The sequence below is a fragment of the Malus sylvestris genome, chromosome 13 (genome assembly GCF_916048215.2).
Source record: "Malus sylvestris chromosome 13, drMalSylv7.2, whole genome shotgun sequence".
NCBI classification, from domain to species: Eukaryota; Viridiplantae; Streptophyta; class Magnoliopsida; order Rosales; family Rosaceae; genus Malus; species Malus sylvestris.
Window position 1 is genome coordinate 23,275,741 of NC_062272.1, and position 16,694 is coordinate 23,292,434.

The 16,694-nt window shown below is 39.0% G+C and overlaps 1 protein-coding gene across 4 annotated transcripts; it reads left to right on the forward strand.

Moving 5' to 3' along the window:
• Nucleotides 1-2,710: 2,710 nt before the first annotated feature.
• On the forward strand, nt 2,711-12,347 carry LOC126595572 (uncharacterized). 4 transcript variants are annotated; one of them, XM_050261850.1, is made up of 8 exons: nt 2,711-2,769; nt 2,862-3,084; nt 3,168-3,289; nt 3,841-3,907; nt 4,732-4,801; nt 5,123-6,561; nt 11,139-11,205; nt 12,030-12,347. In XM_050261850.1, the coding sequence occupies exons 6-8, from the start codon at nt 5,127-5,129 to the stop codon at nt 12,034-12,036; spliced, it is 1,509 nt and encodes a 502-aa protein (XP_050117807.1). In that variant the 5' UTR covers nt 2,711-2,769; nt 2,862-3,084; nt 3,168-3,289; nt 3,841-3,907; nt 4,732-4,801; nt 5,123-5,126; the 3' UTR covers nt 12,037-12,347. The 4 variants fall into 4 exon arrangements, 3 of the variants coding, with proteins under 3 accessions (XP_050117807.1, XP_050117806.1, XP_050117808.1); XR_007613609.1 differs by lacking the exons at nt 2,711-2,769; nt 4,732-4,801; nt 5,123-6,561; nt 11,139-11,205 and having other exon boundaries at nt 2,785-3,084; XM_050261849.1 differs by lacking the exons at nt 2,711-2,769; nt 2,862-3,084; nt 3,168-3,289; nt 3,841-3,907; nt 4,732-4,801 and having other exon boundaries at nt 5,055-6,561.
• The last annotated feature ends 4,347 nt before the right edge of the window (nt 12,348-16,694 follow it).

The window sequence follows — 16,694 nt, forward strand, 5'->3', positions numbered from 1 at the left end:
GAGTCATTTATTAGATTTCACACTCTGCATTTGTCTTATATGCACACGAAATCTTGAACGAATGTACTGAATGTGCCATCTAATTAATGACTTGTGAAAGGGCCTTATGGAATATCAAATTAGATGAAGGACTTACAAAGTTCCAGCAAATGCGGTACTAAGATAAGCTTGGTCTTCAGGGAAGAACCTAGCCAACCCGAAATCTCCAATCCTCGGTTGGAATTTGTCATCGAGAAGAATGTTACTTGCCTTGATATCTCTGTGGATAATTCTTAATGGGGAATCCTCGTGTAGATATTGTAACCCTCGAGCAACACCGACAATTATCTGGAACCTGGTGCTCCATTTCAAGAACTGACCACTCTTTCCTGTTTCCCGTCAAGAATAATTACAAGTAATATGTATACTCAAAGGTTTAATGATTTCTTTGCACCAGGTCTAAGTGTTAAATACATAAGAACTATATTTATGGGTGACGGAAACAACCAATATAGAGATGGATTGAATGCAAAGTAGTGAATATGTAATACCATAAATAATGAGGTCCAAGCTCCTGTTTTTCATGTATTCATACACAAGCAGCCGTTGAGGCCCATCAGAGCAGCATCCAATTAGACGAACCAAGTTCTTGTGTTGGACGCTTGTGATTAACTTTACCTCTGTAAGAAACTCTGATTCTCCTTGTTGGGATTTGTTAAGGCACAATTTCTTAGCAGCAATTAACTTCCCATCTCCTAGTCTCCCCTAAACAAAAAGATACAAAAGAGAATTAGAAATAATAGGAATCCACCGTATATGCCTTAAAATCCGAAGAAAATGTGTTCTCCGAAAAAAACCAAAAGTTTTGTTTTTACTTTTTCCAAGGGTGTTATAATTTCAACTTATATCTTTGCTCTTGAAGCCTTGCCACCTGCACTACTCTGGATTGATTGTTTTAGTAACCTTACGGGTTCAATGAAATTACATGTAGTAAGTTGTGGTTTGAATGGATGTCTCAAACTCGCACATTCAAGAAAAATAAAAAGTGCCACCAATATTGGTTCTGTGGATTCAGTAATCGTACCTGATAGACAGGGCCAAATCCACCTACTCCAAGGAGATTAGCAGAATGAAAGTTCTTGGTTGCCTTCTTCAATGTCTTAAAGTCGAAGTAGGTTATTGTTCGAAGGTTCCCACTGAAAACATCTGTCGATGCTGCATATAAGAATACAGAATATTATGATTGAGGTCTTACTAAAATGTTGGTTAGTTAATTTTGAAATTATAGTACAACCTGCAGGTTGCCTTCTCACTACTGCTACCAATTTCTTAATATCTTCTGGTTTGATCTTTTTCCGAAAGACAAATAGAAGAACTAGCAATATTATGAGCGTGACTAGCCCTCCAAGGAAAAAGAACAACGCTGGAGACGGCATCTTAGAAGCAGAGGGTCCCGTTGTCATTGAGGATACAGAAGAAATCTCTGCACCCAAAAATATTTTTAACTGATTTTTAGTTGTTTGGGGTTTTTGAATTGAAAAGAAAAGGCATATACTTATTAGGAATAAATGACGGAGCAACGGGATTGAATCATTCCAGTGCATGGATCAGTGTGTGTAACGGAAGTCTCTTGATGCAACTTCATATATATCTTCATTTAAAGCATCCAATATGCAATCAAAAGGAAAATTAAAATAACACATTCAACTATCACAAATTCTGCTTAAGCGCTAAATGCGCTTAGAAGATGAAGAGTGTGGCAAGTCAAATTAATCTGACAGCTAAACTGACAAGACAAAATATGTTTTCCCGAAGCAGTGCAAAATATACAGTTTTTGTTTCGAATGTCATGTTCTGGTGATCTGATGCTGTTGGTGGGTTAGCTAGATAATTATGAAACTGTTTGTGGCATGATGAGCATGTGGTTTTGAATTGCTTGTAGCACAAGGTTTCATCAACGACAAGCTTGAGACAATATCCCTGCTGACATCTGAATAGCCATTGGGTTTAATGCGAGACCAATATTGATCATTTCCTCCATAATATCATAAATAAGTATAAAAAGGAAAAGAAAAAAAAAGACTGAATCTTTGATTAGTGTATTGAGCATGAACAATGATGTTTTACACTTCTCAGTCAAAATATGCATCTTCCAACTGTGATAAATCTACAACGCGACGAGTGTGGCCTCATATACGTTGAACATCTTGGAGAGCACATCCATACAACAGCAAATAAACATGGGTTTTACAATTCTAGCACAACAATTGATTAAGTTACATCAGATATAATGTAAAGGGTACTGAAGAACATTGTTTTTGCAGTGAAGCAATTGCTACGTACCTTGTAGTCTCCTGCCAGTCATTGTTTATTCTCCGCACGCCGAAGGTTGCTGCACATACAGCAATGCCACTACTGACTGCAATGTTGCTAGCACCTTAACAGCAACTACAACCATCCATTCTTCTCGTTCGATCTCTTTCCGTCTTCCTTGTTTGTTTCGTTTTCTTCTTCTTTTACTTGCGTTGTGGGGGAGAGAGATGAGACAAGGAGAGACATAGAATATAAAAGGGAAACATAAGAGTAATCGAAGGAATGGAATTTCGGACATTACAATATGTGGTTATTTGGTCACTTATGGGGACGAGAGGCTTGCCAAACGACAAGATCAATAATTTTAATAACATAATTATAAGGATTTTTTTATTGACACTCCATGTCACAGCCCGTCCCAGAATTACTAAATACCGAGGACGTGAAATTACAAAAACGCCCTTAAACGGGATTAAGGTGCGTAAATTTGGTATTTGTTTTACACTAAGATCTTAAACTAGGGTTTAGATTTACATTTGTTTGGTCTAATAATTTTGTATTGGACTTAGGTGGGATCCCCACCTCCTGAAATCCTTCCCCAAAACCCGTAGGTTGTCTCTCTCCCTCTTTCTTCCTCATCTCTCCCTCAGAAACACTCTCTCTCTCTTACTCTCGAACTCTCTCAAGCTCTCGGACAAACACCAAGAACAACCACAAACGTGCACCAACGTCCAATCTAAGATCATCTTCGTGATCTTGGGAACTTCACGAGCACGGGGGTATAAGTTTCAGGTAAGTTTCATTTCTGAAATCCTAGTTTCAAAACACCCCGTGTAATGGCACTGTTCACGAACTTAATTTTGGTTGTGTTTTAGGTTAAACAAAGATCACCACGAGTCTTAGGAAGTCCTAAGGAGGCTCGGAGTGCCTCGTTTGAACAAAATGGACGTCGGGATCGTCGGGTTCGAGTTTGGCCGAAATTGAGGAATTTTGGAAGGTATGATCTAGTTGTTTTTAGGCCCTAAAACCCTTCCAACGTGATAGTACTTGTTAAATGCTTCATTTTGGTATAAAATGCGAAGAAATTGGTTGAAAAACGAAGGAGAATAGTAGATTTGAAATTTTTCCAGAAACCGGCGAACAGTCGCCGGCGACCGGTGACTCGCCGGAGAAGACAGGGAATCTTCCGTCAAGTTTGACGGAATATTCCGACGCCGTTAGTTAACTTTAACGGAAACCGTTAGTTTTTAACGGAATATACTAGGATTTGACGGAATATTCTCTAACGCCGTTCACTGTAGCCGTCAGTGTGCATGTCACGTGGCCGCGCGTGGGCCGCGCGTAGGTCCGTGCCACGTCAGGCGCGTGGGGGCGCGTGAGGACTCCAAAAATTATTTTAAAAATTTGGGGATGATCCTGAGGTTGTGTAGGTCACTGTGGTATATTCATATACCCAATTTGAGCATCGTATGAAGAATTAATTACCTAGTTTGGTTTAGGTGCGTTAAATGTGCGTTAAATGATTGTTTTAAGTTATTTCACTTCTAGGTGGAACTTTTAACGAGGACGAGCACATCCAGGGGCGTCAAGGGGGTTACGACCCGGCGACATACCAGTGAGTGGGCATTTGTTTTTATATATACCTATATACTCGATTTCCCCAGAAATCAAATTTAAATGAAAAGTATATTGAAATGAAATGAAATATGATGTGATTGCCATGCATAGAATATTATGGATATTATGAACTGTCGTATGATGCATATATGTATGATGGTGCTGTGGAAGCACAGGTAAGTATTTAATTAATATTATGATGATGATGATGATATATTGAGCTCATATCCTGCACCATGGTTTAGTGCTTATAGTATTCACCGCATCGCACGCTCGCCTTGGATCCAAGTAGATGCTGGTCGTACAGTCCATGCGGAGTGGGTACGACGGGCCAGTCGTAGAGTGTTAGTGAGATTATGACTGGTGGGTGACCTTAGGTTATTGTATACAGATGATTGATGAGAGAAGCACTAGAGCGAATATTACCATGAGTCGTTCAAACTACATTAGGTAGTTCCGACTTATGTGCAGAAGGCCGGACAGGTCACGCGGAGTGACTCCGGCAGAGAGTGAGATTGATAGATGTTGAGCTCTAGGTTCAATCGTTCAGGGCTATTAGAGGGCCTACGATTGATTATTTCTTTTACCTGATTATATTATGTTAATGCATTCATACTAAACTGTTGAAATTGGCATGGTACATTCTTTATTGAATCTGTCATAAGATTGATGATTGAGACAGTTGAGATATATATGCTATATACTATTTTTCTGGGAAAGTATACAGGTTTTCCAAAAAGGGGTTATAATTGTGGATTTATGAAATGATTTGGAAAAGATTGATTTTCGCCCACTCACGTTTTCTGTTTTTCGCCCCTCCAGGTTCTAGTTGATAGTTGAGGCGTTGGTGGCCTACGAGGACTGCTTCGGCGTTCTGACAGACTAAATAAATGTAGGATTCACCCGAGGGTGTTGTAAAATAGTTATGTTCCTACTTGACTGCACCTAGATGCTTATGCTCTGTTTATGTGTGTTTAGTACACTCTTATGCACATAGAATGCTAGGTTGTAAATAACTGCAATTAGTGGTTTTTGTTGACTCGTATTTTATTATTAAATCGTTTCCGCTTGCGTTATGGTTACGTCACACTCACGTGACGGCCAGCACGTCCTAGTCTTCGGGTTAGGGTGTGTAAGTTTGGTATCAGAGCATAGGTTGCAGTCCTGTATAACTAATGAGTTCTTCTATTGATTTTGTTATGTTTTCTGTCAGAATTATGCCGCCTCGTAGAGATCCTCGCCGTGCTGCTGAGCCTAATTTCCCCGATATAACTCAGTTAGGGGCAGCAATGGCTCAAGCTTTTCAGGCTAATATCCGTCCTCCTCAGAGAACGCCCGTAGAGACGATGTATAATCTGAAATTGGAAACCTTTGAGGGAAATGAAGGTTATGAAGGGGCAGAAAAGTGGTTGGATCGAATTGAGCAGACCTTTCAAGTGATGCAAAGTCAGGGAAACCTGCCAGCTAATAGATGGGTGGAGACTACCACCTGGTTTTTGGGCCGTGAGCCAGCTGCGTGGTGGATAAATCAGTCGAGGCACATGGCACCTGAAAGGGCAGCCGAATGGGAGGTATTTAAGGAAAATTTTATGAAGAGATTTGTTCCTCCGGAATATATAGATCGCAAGAAACAGGAATTCACCAGTCTGAAGCAGAGAAATATGTCTGCACATGAGTACTACAGGAAGTTTACTGATTTATCCCGTTATGATTCTGATTTAGCGGGTAATCAAGCAGAAATGCTTCGTCGTTTCAAGCTAGGATCTAAGAAGAAGTACAGAACGTTTGCCAATGCACTTCCCTGTGCCGATTATCATGAGTATTTTGAGATTCTGGTCCGGATGGAAGACTCTGATAATCTTCCGGACAGTGAGGATGAAGAGGATAAGGGTAATGGTCAGAAGAAAAATGAGAAAGGTAAAGGTGTTTCCATTCCAGGACCTCGTCAGACGCAGAATTTCAAGAAAAGTGGAATGAGTTCGAGTTCTTCCAGTGGTGGATTTAGTGCCACAGGTCCGAGGAGAGGAGGTGGTAGGTTTGGTAATGGACCTAGATTTTCTGGTCAGAGAGGCTTTAGTGGTGCTGGTAATTCGGGTTCTCCGTTATGTCGCCGTTGTAATTTCCGACATCATGGGGAATGTAGGAGAAGCAGTGGTGCATGCTTTACATGTGGTCAGACAGGACATAGAGCTATGTATTGTCCCCAGAATCAGCAGAGGCCCCAGCAGCCTGTTATGCCAACATCAGCACCGACTCAACAGAACTTTAATTCAGGCAGTTATGGCCAGGGTGGTCGTGGTGGTGCTTATCACTATCAGGGTGATGCTGCTCCTTATGCTCCGGGACAGTATCACTATTCCCAGGATCCTTATTTTCAGAGTGGATATTCTCAGGATCAGGGAGGTTATACTTCATATCCGTCTATGCCAGCTAGCGGATCTCAGTGGTATCAGGGGGGTCAGCCCCAACAGAGCGGAGTTGCTGCTAGTAGTACAGGGTCGTTTAGGCCGCCTGCCCAGGCAGGTCAAGGACGTACTCACCAGGGACGAGGTAACCAGAGTGGCAGAGGTCGTGGAGGACGACAGCCAGCTCAGGGACGTGTTAACCACATCTCGCTGCAAGATGCTCAGAACCATCCAGACTTGATTATGGGTACGTTGAATATTCTTGGTCATTTTGCTAGAGTCTTGATTGATTGTGGTGCTACACACTCTGTGATTTCTCATACATTTGCTCAAATAACGCAACCTCATCCTTCACCTCTAGGGTTTGATTTAGAGTTTGCTATGCCTAGAGGGGATAAATGTTATGTTGATAGTTTTTACTCTGGGTGTCCAGTGATGGTAGATAATGTCATTATGCCTGCTAATCTTATCCCGTTAGACATCGTGGATTTTGATGTGATTTTAGGGGCGGATTGGTTGCATTATAATCGCGCCCATATAGATTGTTACGGGAAATCAGTTACTTTTCTTCGTCCTGGACTACCTGAGGTTACATTTGTGGGTGAAAGAAGTGGGGTGAGGCATGGTGTTATTTCAGCCATAAGGGCGAAGAAATTGTTATCCAAGGGTTGTCAGGGATACTTGGCACATGTGGTGTTAAATGATGTTGATTCCGGTAGTGTGGAGGAAGTCGGAGTAGTCAGACACTATCCTGATGTATTTCCAGATGATTTACCTGGGTTGCCTCCAGATAGAGATGTGGAATTTTCGATTGAATTGCTTCCAGGTACGAACCCTATCTCTTTGACTCCTTATAGAATGGCACCAGCGGAATTAAGAGAGTTGAAAATTCAATTGCAAGAGTTAATTGATAAAGGTTTCATTCAGCCTAGTTCTTCACCTTGGGGAGCTCCAGTGTTGTTTGTAAGAAAGAAAGATGGAACTTTGAGATTGTGCATTGATTACAGGCAATTGAATCGGGTGACGATTAAAAACCGTTATCCCTTGCCTCGTATAGATGATTTGTTTGATCAGCTCAAAGGTGCCTGTGTGTTTTCTAAGATCGATTTGAGGTCTGGGTATTATCAATTAAAGATTAAAGATGAGGATGTTCATAAAACAGCTTTCAGGACTCGTTATGGGCATTATGAGTTTTTGGTGATGCCATTTGGATTAACGAACGCTCCTGCAGCTTTCATGAGATTGATGAATGAAGTATTCCAGGAATATCTTGACAAGTTTGTTATTGTTTTTATTGATGATATCCTGGTATATTCTAAGTCGAAATCAGACCATATTCGACATCTTAACTTGGTGTTAAGGAAATTGAGGGAACACCGGTTATATGCCAAATTTAGTAAATGTCAATTTTGGCTGGATCAAGTGGCATTTTTGGGACATGTGGTATCAGCTCAGGGAATTCAAGTGGATCCTCAAAAGATAGCAGCAGTGGAAAATTGGGAACAACCTCGAACGGTCACTGAGGTGCGGAGTTTTCTTGGTTTAGCAGGTTATTATAGACGGTTTGTTCAAGACTTTTCTATGATTGCCTTGCCATTAACGAAGTTAACCAGGAAGGATGTTAAGTTTGAATGGGATGAAAGTTGTGAGCAAAGTTTCCAGCAGTTGAAGTATTGCCTTACTCATGCACCTGTGTTAGTACTTCCTGATGATAACGGTAACTTCGAGATCTACAGTGATGCTTCTTTGAATGGTTTGGGTTGTGTTTTGATGCAGCATAGTAGAGTGATTGCCTATGCTTCTAGGCAGTTGAAGACTCATGAAAGAAACTATCCGACTCACGATCTTGAGTTGGCAGCTATTGTGTTTGCTTTGAAGATTTGGAGACATTATCTCTATGGCGAGAAATGTAAGATCTTTACAGATCATAAAAGCCTTCAGTACCTTTTCACTCAGCATGATCTTAATCTTCGTCAGAGAAGATGGTTGGAATTGTTAAGTGATTATGATTGCACGATTGAGTACCATCCGGGTCGTGCAAATGTGGTAGCTGATGCTCTGAGTAGAAAACCTCAAGGGCGACTTAATGCTTTGTATGCCAGTCGTGTTTCTCTTCTGGCAGAGTTGAGATCTACTGGAGTAGAGTTAGAATTGGAAGAGCAAAGTGAAGCTTTTCTTGCCAGTTTTCAAGTCAAGCCAGTTTTAATTGATCGGGTGCTTGCAGCTCAATCGTGGGATGAAGAGATTCAAGAATTGATCAATTTAAGAAATGAAGGGAAGAAGAAAGATCTCAAGATCCGAGGATCAGATGGTATGCTTATGCAAGAGAACAGGATGTATGTGCCTAATAATGAGGAACTGAAGAAAGAAATCTTGGATGAAGCACATTGTTCGGCTTATGCTATGCACCCAGGAGGAACTAAAATGTATCATACCATTCGACCATTCTATTATTGGCCGGGTATGAAGAGGGAGATTGCGGAGTATGTTAGTAGGTGTATTGTTTGCCAGCAGGTTAAGGCTGAAAGAAAGAAGCCGTTTGGGAGATTGCAACCACTTCCCGTTCCCCAGTGGAAATGGGAGAATATAACGATGGATTTTGTATAAGCTGCCACGTACACGAAATGGTTTTGATGGCATTTGGGTGGTTGTAGATCGACTTACCAAATCAGCACATTTTATTCCAGTAAGGGAGAAGTATTCTTTAAATAAGTTGGCTCAGTTATTCATATCGAAGGTTGTAAAGTATCATGGTGTCCCAGTGAATATTATTTCTGATCGAGATCCAAGATTTACTTCTAAGTTTTGGATAGCTTTTCAAGAAGCTTTGGGTACTAGATTGCTTTACAGTACAGCTTATCATCCACAGACAGATGGTCAGTCAGAGAGAACTATTCAGACACTCGAGGATATGTTGAGATCCTCTGTGATGCAATTTGGTGATTCTTGGCATGATCGTTTGGATTTGATGGAGTTTGCCTACAATAATAGTTTTCATTCGAGTATTGGAATGTCTCCATTTGAAGCACTTTATGGTAAAGCTTGTCGTACGCCATTATGTTGGTCAGAGGTCGGTGAAAGAATACTTGAAGGGCCAGAGATTGTGGATGAGACTACTCAGAATATTCAGATAATTAAATCTAACCTGAAAGTGGCCCAGGATAGACAAAAGAGCCTAGCGGATCGACATACCACGGACAGAATGTATAATGTGGGCGACTATGTTTTTCTGAAATTATCGCCTTGGAGAGGTGTGGTTCGCTTTGGGAAGAAAGGAAAGCTAAGTCCCAGGTACATTGGACCTTATGAGATCACTGAGAGGATTGGTGAAGTTGCTTACAGGTTGGAGCTACCTCCAGAGTTGTCTAAGGTACATAATGTGTTCCATGTCTCGATGCTTCGGCATTATGTGTCAGATCCTTCACATGTGATTCCTCCTCAACCATTGGAAATTAATCCGGATTTGACGTATGATGAGGAACCAGTGACTATACTGGATTGGAAAGATAAGACTTTGAGGAATAAGACCGTGAGCTTGGTAAAAGTATTGTGGAGAAACCATTCAGCTGAAGAAGCTACATGGGAAACAGAAGAACGAATGAGAGTTATGTATCCGAGGTTATTCTATGACTTTTGATGTTCTGGTTAGTGATTGGAATTTCGGGGACGAAATTCTATAAGGAGGGGAGATTGTCACAGCCCGTCCCAGAATTACTAAATACCGAGGACGTGAAATTACAAAAACGCCCTTAAACGGGATTAAGGTGCGTAAATTTGGTATTTGTTTTACACTAAGATCTTAAACTAGGGTTTAGATTTACATTTGTTTGGTCTAATAATTTTGTATTGGACTTAGGTGGGATCCCCACCTCCTGAAATCCTTCCCCAAAACCCGTAGGTTGTCTCTCTCCCTCTTTCTTCCTCATCTCTCCCTCAGAAACACTCTCTCTCTCTTACTCTCGAACTCTCTCAAGCTCTCGGACAAACACCAAGAACAACCACAAACGTGCACCAACGTCCAATCTAAGATCATCTTCGTGATCTTGGGAACTTCACGAGCACGGGGGTATAAGTTTCAGGTAAGTTTCATTTCTGAAATCCTAGTTTCAAAACACCCCGTGTAATGGCACTGTTCACGAACTTAATTTTGGTTGTGTTTTAGGTTAAACAAAGATCACCACGAGTCTTAGGAAGTCCTAAGGAGGCTCGGAGTGCCTCGTTTGAACAAAATGGACGTCGGGATCGTCGGGTTCGAGTTTGGCCGAAATTGAGGAATTTTGGAAGGTATGATCTAGTTGTTTTTAGGCCCTAAAACCCTTCCAACGTGATAGTACTTGTTAAATGCTTCATTTTGGTATAAAATGCGAAGAAATTGGTTGAAAAACGAAGGAGAATAGTAGATTTGAAATTTTTCCAGAAACCGGCGAACAGTCGCCGGCGACCGGTGACTCGCCGGAGAAGACAGGGAATCTTCCGTCAAGTTTGACGGAATATTCCGACGCCGTTAGTTAACTTTAACGGAAACCGTTAGTTTTTAACGGAATATACTAGGATTTGACGGAATATTCTCTAACGCCGTTCACTGTAGCCGTCAGTGTGCATGTCACGTGGCCGCGCGTAGGTCCGTGCCACGTCAGGCGCGTGGGGGCGCGTGAGGACTCCAAAAATTATTTTAAAAATTTGGGGATGATCCTGAGGTTGTGTAGGTCACTGTGGTATATTCATATACCCAATTTGAGCATCGTATGAAGAATTAATTACCTAGTTTGGTTTAGGTGCGTTAAATGTGCGTTAAATGATTGTTTTAAGTTATTTCACTTCTAGGTGGAACTTTTAACGAGGACGAGCACATCCAGGGGCGTCAAGGGGGTTACGACCCGGCGACATACCAGTGAGTGGGCATTTGTTTTTATATATACCTATATACTCGATTTCCCCAGAAATCAAATTTAAATGAAAAGTATATTGAAATGAAATGAAATATGATGTGATTGCCATGCATAGAATATTATGGATATTATGAACTGTCGTATGATGCATATATGTATGATGGTGCTGTGGAAGCACAGGTAAGTATTTAATTAATATTATGATGATGATGATGATATATTGAGCTCATATCCTGCACCATGGTTTAGTGCTTATAGTATTCACCGCATCGCACGCTCGCCTTGGATCCAAGTAGATGCTGGTCGTACAGTCCATGCGGAGTGGGTACGACGGGCCAGTCGTAGAGTGTTAGTGAGATTATGACTGGTGGGTGACCTTAGGTTATTGTATACAGATGATTGATGAGAGAAGCACTAGAGCGAATATTACCATGAGTCGTTCAAACTACATTAGGTAGTTCCGACTTATGTGCAGAAGGCCGGACAGGTCACGCGGAGTGACTCCGGCAGAGAGTGAGATTGATAGATGTTGAGCTCTAGGTTCAATCGTTCAGGGCTATTAGAGGGCCTACGATTGATTATTTCTTTTACCTGATTATATTATGTTAATGCATTCATACTAAACTGTTGAAATTGGCATGGTACATTCTTTATTGAATCTGTCATAAGATTGATGATTGAGACAGTTGAGATATATATGCTATATACTATTTTTCTGGGAAAGTATACAGGTTTTCCAAAAAGGGGTTATAATTGTGGATTTATGAAATGATTTGGAAAAGATTGATTTTCGCCCACTCACGTTTTCTGTTTTTCGCCCCTCCAGGTTCTAGTTGATAGTTGAGGCGTTGGTGGCCTACGAGGACTGCTTCGGCGTTCTGACAGACTAAATAAATGTAGGATTCACCCGAGGGTGTTGTAAAATAGTTATGTTCCTACTTGACTGCACCTAGATGCTTATGCTCTGTTTATGTGTGTTTAGTACACTCTTATGCACATAGAATGCTAGGTTGTAAATAACTGCAATTAGTGGTTTTTGTTGACTCGTATTTTATTATTAAATCGTTTCCGCTTGCGTTATGGTTACGTCACACTCACGTGACGGCCAGCACGTCCTAGTCTTCGGGTTAGGGTGTGTCACTCCACATTTTGTTGATTACACCCCAGGTTTTCATCCTTATTTTTACTACTCTATTGATTAAAACCTTATTACTTTTTAATTTTTGATTAAGGTCCTTTGTATTAATAATATAATTAATTATTTCAATAATAAAATATTTTTTATTTCTAAATATATTCATTTAATATTAAAAATGTTACAATTAGTATATTTATATTTATGACTAAATTTTTTATCATATATTTTTATTTTTAGTTTGTACCCATTTTTAATTTGCAACCCTTTTTTAATTTGTACCAATTTTCCTTTCAATTTTAATTTGTACCCATATATTAATTTCTTTTTGTGCCCATATTTTTTAAAGTTTTATTTGTATTGTACCCATATTTTTTTATTTATTTGTACCCATTTATTTTTGCTAAATGTACCCATTTTGAAGAATGTACCCATGTTTTGATACAATAATTTTTTGGTTATTTTTTATGAATGTACCCATGTTTACACACACACACACAAAATAGTATATTTATATTTTAATATTTTTAATCCCACAAATTATGTTTTTTATTTAAAATCTCATTACTATAAACAACTATAAATTTTAATTTTTAATTTAAAAAATATAGTAAAGTACATAGAAATAAATTATCAATTAATTTTAGGGACTTGGATCAAAAATTGAAAACCAACAAAGTTTTAGTCAAAGATTATTCATAACTAGGGACCGCATCCAAAGTTAATATTAAATAACTCATATATCTTGATATAAAATGACTGTTGAAGCCCTAAATAGTACACTCCCTAAGTTCTTTTAACTGCAAAACCTAATAATAATTCAAGAACATGTTGAGATTTTTTTTGTTTTCAAAGAGTTCAAATTTGAAAACATTTTTTGTAAATTCCGATATCACTTGTTTAAAGAAAATTTTCATAAGCTGGGGATGTAATCGCGATCGCAATCGCTAAGGTTGCAAGGAACCATGAGATTTTAATATATTGATGTTGATACATGCATAATCATTATGAATCAGAAACTGATTCTATTAGGCAATTAATAATGTATGGAAGAGAGAGTTTCATTTCTCTTTTTTTCTTTTTCTTTTTTTTATCAGTTGAAGGAAGAGACTTCAAGAAGAGAAAAGCTAGCTGAAGTTTGAAATCCGAAAGCAAAATAGGATAACAATGTAAGAGGTCAAGCAAGAACCAAACAAAAACAGGTAAATTATACAAATAGCAGTATACTAGAAGCGGCGTATTTTATTTCTTGGAATTCGACAAACAGAAGCAATTCTTTCTAAGACTGGATAAATCTCCCAACAAGGCAGCAACCACCTTTATTTCCTTATGTGGGGTGTAAGGGTAGTGAAGGAAATTAAGTAGGATGTATTAAGAGAATTTTTAATTTAAAAATTAAATATGGGGTGTTTTCAGTACATGGAGAATAATCAACAAAAATAGGGTGTTAAAATGCCATTCGAGTGTGGTAACTCTGGATTGGATGTTTATGAATACTTATTACGTTCACTTGTCTAGACACTCCCCCCCCCCCCCCCCCAACCCCCAGTCCAGGTATTGCTCTATATCTTCAGAAGAAACGATATGAAGGTACTTACCACCCAACTAGTTAATCGAAGAGTATGGTTAGGAAGATCAAATTTTTGAAACCAAACTAGTGATACATCATTTGATTTGCAAATTTAGTTTAAAATTTTGGTTTCTCTTGCTTATAGCTCCGTATCGTAGCGCAAGAAGCACTTGTTTTTTATCATTCCGTATATAATTTCAATATTCACATATTAGTGAGCCCTAAAACACCACTGCATCAACTACAAAGCTACCAAAAATGCCCAAAGTCTTGGCAACATCCAAAGCTTTGTAGACACTAATTCTAGGTTTATAAAAAAACCAAAACATCAAAGGCATGAATTCTTTTTAAGTCATTAACAAGGGAACATATTAGTAAGCTGGAAAGCAAAGCGCCGACGCCAGTGCCAAAGAACACGTATCTGTTACCTCCCCCAGCAAACATATTAGTGAGCACTACAAAAATAGAAATGATAATGAGTTCAATTCTCATTTTAAAGAAACGCGTCATAAATTTATTTCACCAAATATCTTATACTTATCGGTTATGAGTTATGACTCAAGACCTCTACTAAAAAGTGTTACTTTAATCAACATTTCCTCTCGCCTACACATAGAGAATAATTCAGTTGAGGATTCAAACTTGTGACGTCATTAATATTAGGAAGAGAAGCCACTTAATACTACGGTTTAGTGGTATTCCTCTTTACTTGTAAGTGAGAGGTCTTAGGTTCTATTATTACCAAAAGCGAATTTGAATCACATTATTGCTAGTTCATTGTGAGACTAAGCTCACTCTCTCCCCTTAGTGTAGATAATATCACTTGCTTGAAAAATAAAAAAAGATATTAAAAAAAAACATTAGGAAGAAAAGTATCACTAAATAAATAACTAGTTAGGAATAATAATTAATTCGAACTTCGATTTACATGGCATAAAACTACTGCCAATTGATAATTAACAACTTATGTGTATGACATTAACAGGTGTCGACAAAATCACATTTTCCAACCTGTTGGTATCACAAAGGTAATGACAGGATGCAAGGGAGGATGTATGTAAATAAAATAATATATACACATAGTAATTTACACGAAAATCTGGATTCACATTTTTTATGGATACAAAACAGATGACAGTATCAAGTGTAAAAGAATTAATATATAACAATATTTTCCTGATCCTCCTATGTGGACTGACATGGTGTTGATGGATGGTTATCATAGTGTGTATCAATAAGAAAATAATCCAAGTTTAATTTTTAATTAAAAGAATTAATCTGCAAAACAAATAAATACATGTAATGACAATGGTAAGACGGCATTAACAATAAGAAGGGATTTTAACTCAAACTTCAAGTGAAATGATACTATGATAGGCGTGTTGCCATGTCACGCCGTGCGTCCCTCCCAAATCAAGGTTTATGAGCTCGGAAAATGTTTTCATCCTTCATAACGATTCTGCCATGTCGTTCCTTGACGGCTTGAACCCTGCCAACCGAGGATTTGTTTGCTCATGTTTCCTGGAGCACCAAAATAACAACTTTAGACGTCAACTCTTTAGAGAATAATTGCATTAAGAAACTACTTCTCACGTTAACAATTCCCCTCAAGTCAGTGCATAGATATCACACATGCCAAACTTGATGATTGAGTCATCAAACTTCCTACTACACACGGCATGAGTAAGAACATCTGCCAATTGTTCTTCAGAGTTCACAAATGGTATTGACACAATCTTCTTCTCAAGTTTCTCTTTAATAAAATGCCTATCAACCTCCACATGCTTCGTCCTATCATGTTGCACTGAATTGTTTGCCATATTCCCTTGCAGACTTGTTATCACAATATAGTTTCATAGTCTCCTTCGGTTTGAACCCAAGTCCCCAAAGAACCTTCTGTAACCACAAAATCACATATTCCTTGTGCCAAAGCTTCAGCGGACAATCGCGATACCACTTTCTGTTTCTTGCTACGCCATGTGACTAAATTCCCTCCAACAAAAGTGAAACAATTAGATGTAGAACGCATGTCGATTACATCACCTGTCTAATCCACATCAGTAAATCCTTCAATTCTTAGATGTCCATGTCTTCCATACAAAATCCCTTTACCAGGTGCAGACTTCAAATATGCTAAAATACGCATGACAGCAACCATGTGATCTACACTTGGTGAGTGCATAAATTAACTCACAACACTTACCGCATAAAGCAATATCAGGATGAGTATGAGCCAAATAAATCAGCCTCCCTACAAGTCTTTGACATCTCCCTTTATCAACCGGTTTCTGATCCGGATACATGCCTAAATGATGCTTTTCCACAATAGGAGTATCCACAGGCTTACACCCCAGCATACCTATTTCCTTTAACAAATCCAAAACATATTTACACTGAGACAAGAAAAAACCTTTAGTTGAACAGGCAACTTCAACCCTAAGGAAATACTTCAAATCACCCAAGTTCTTCATCTCAAATTCTGCCGTAAGATTCTCTTGCAATTTCACAACTTCGTCGAAGTCATCTCCAGTGATAATCATGTCATCTACATAGATAGTCAGAGCAACTACTTTATTCAATCTCTGCTTCACAAATAACGTGTGATCGGAATGGCTTTGATGATATCCATTCCTCTTCATGACTTGAGTGAACCTATCAAACCATTCACGAGGTGGCTGTTTGAGCCCATACAGTGATTTTCGCAATCTATATAGTCCTGTTTTTCCCACCGGCATCATACCCAGAAGGAAAATCCATGTATACTTCTTCCTATAGATTTCCATAAA

Coding starts and splice junctions, on each gene's coding strand:
- LOC126595572 (XM_050261849.1), top strand. CDS start 5,085: ATGAGTTCTTCTATTGATTTTGTTATGTTTTCTGTCAGAATTATGCCG. Junction 6,562..11,138: donor CCATCCAGACTTGATTATGG/GTACGTTGAATA, acceptor TTTCACTTCTAG/GTGGAACTTTTAACGAGGAC.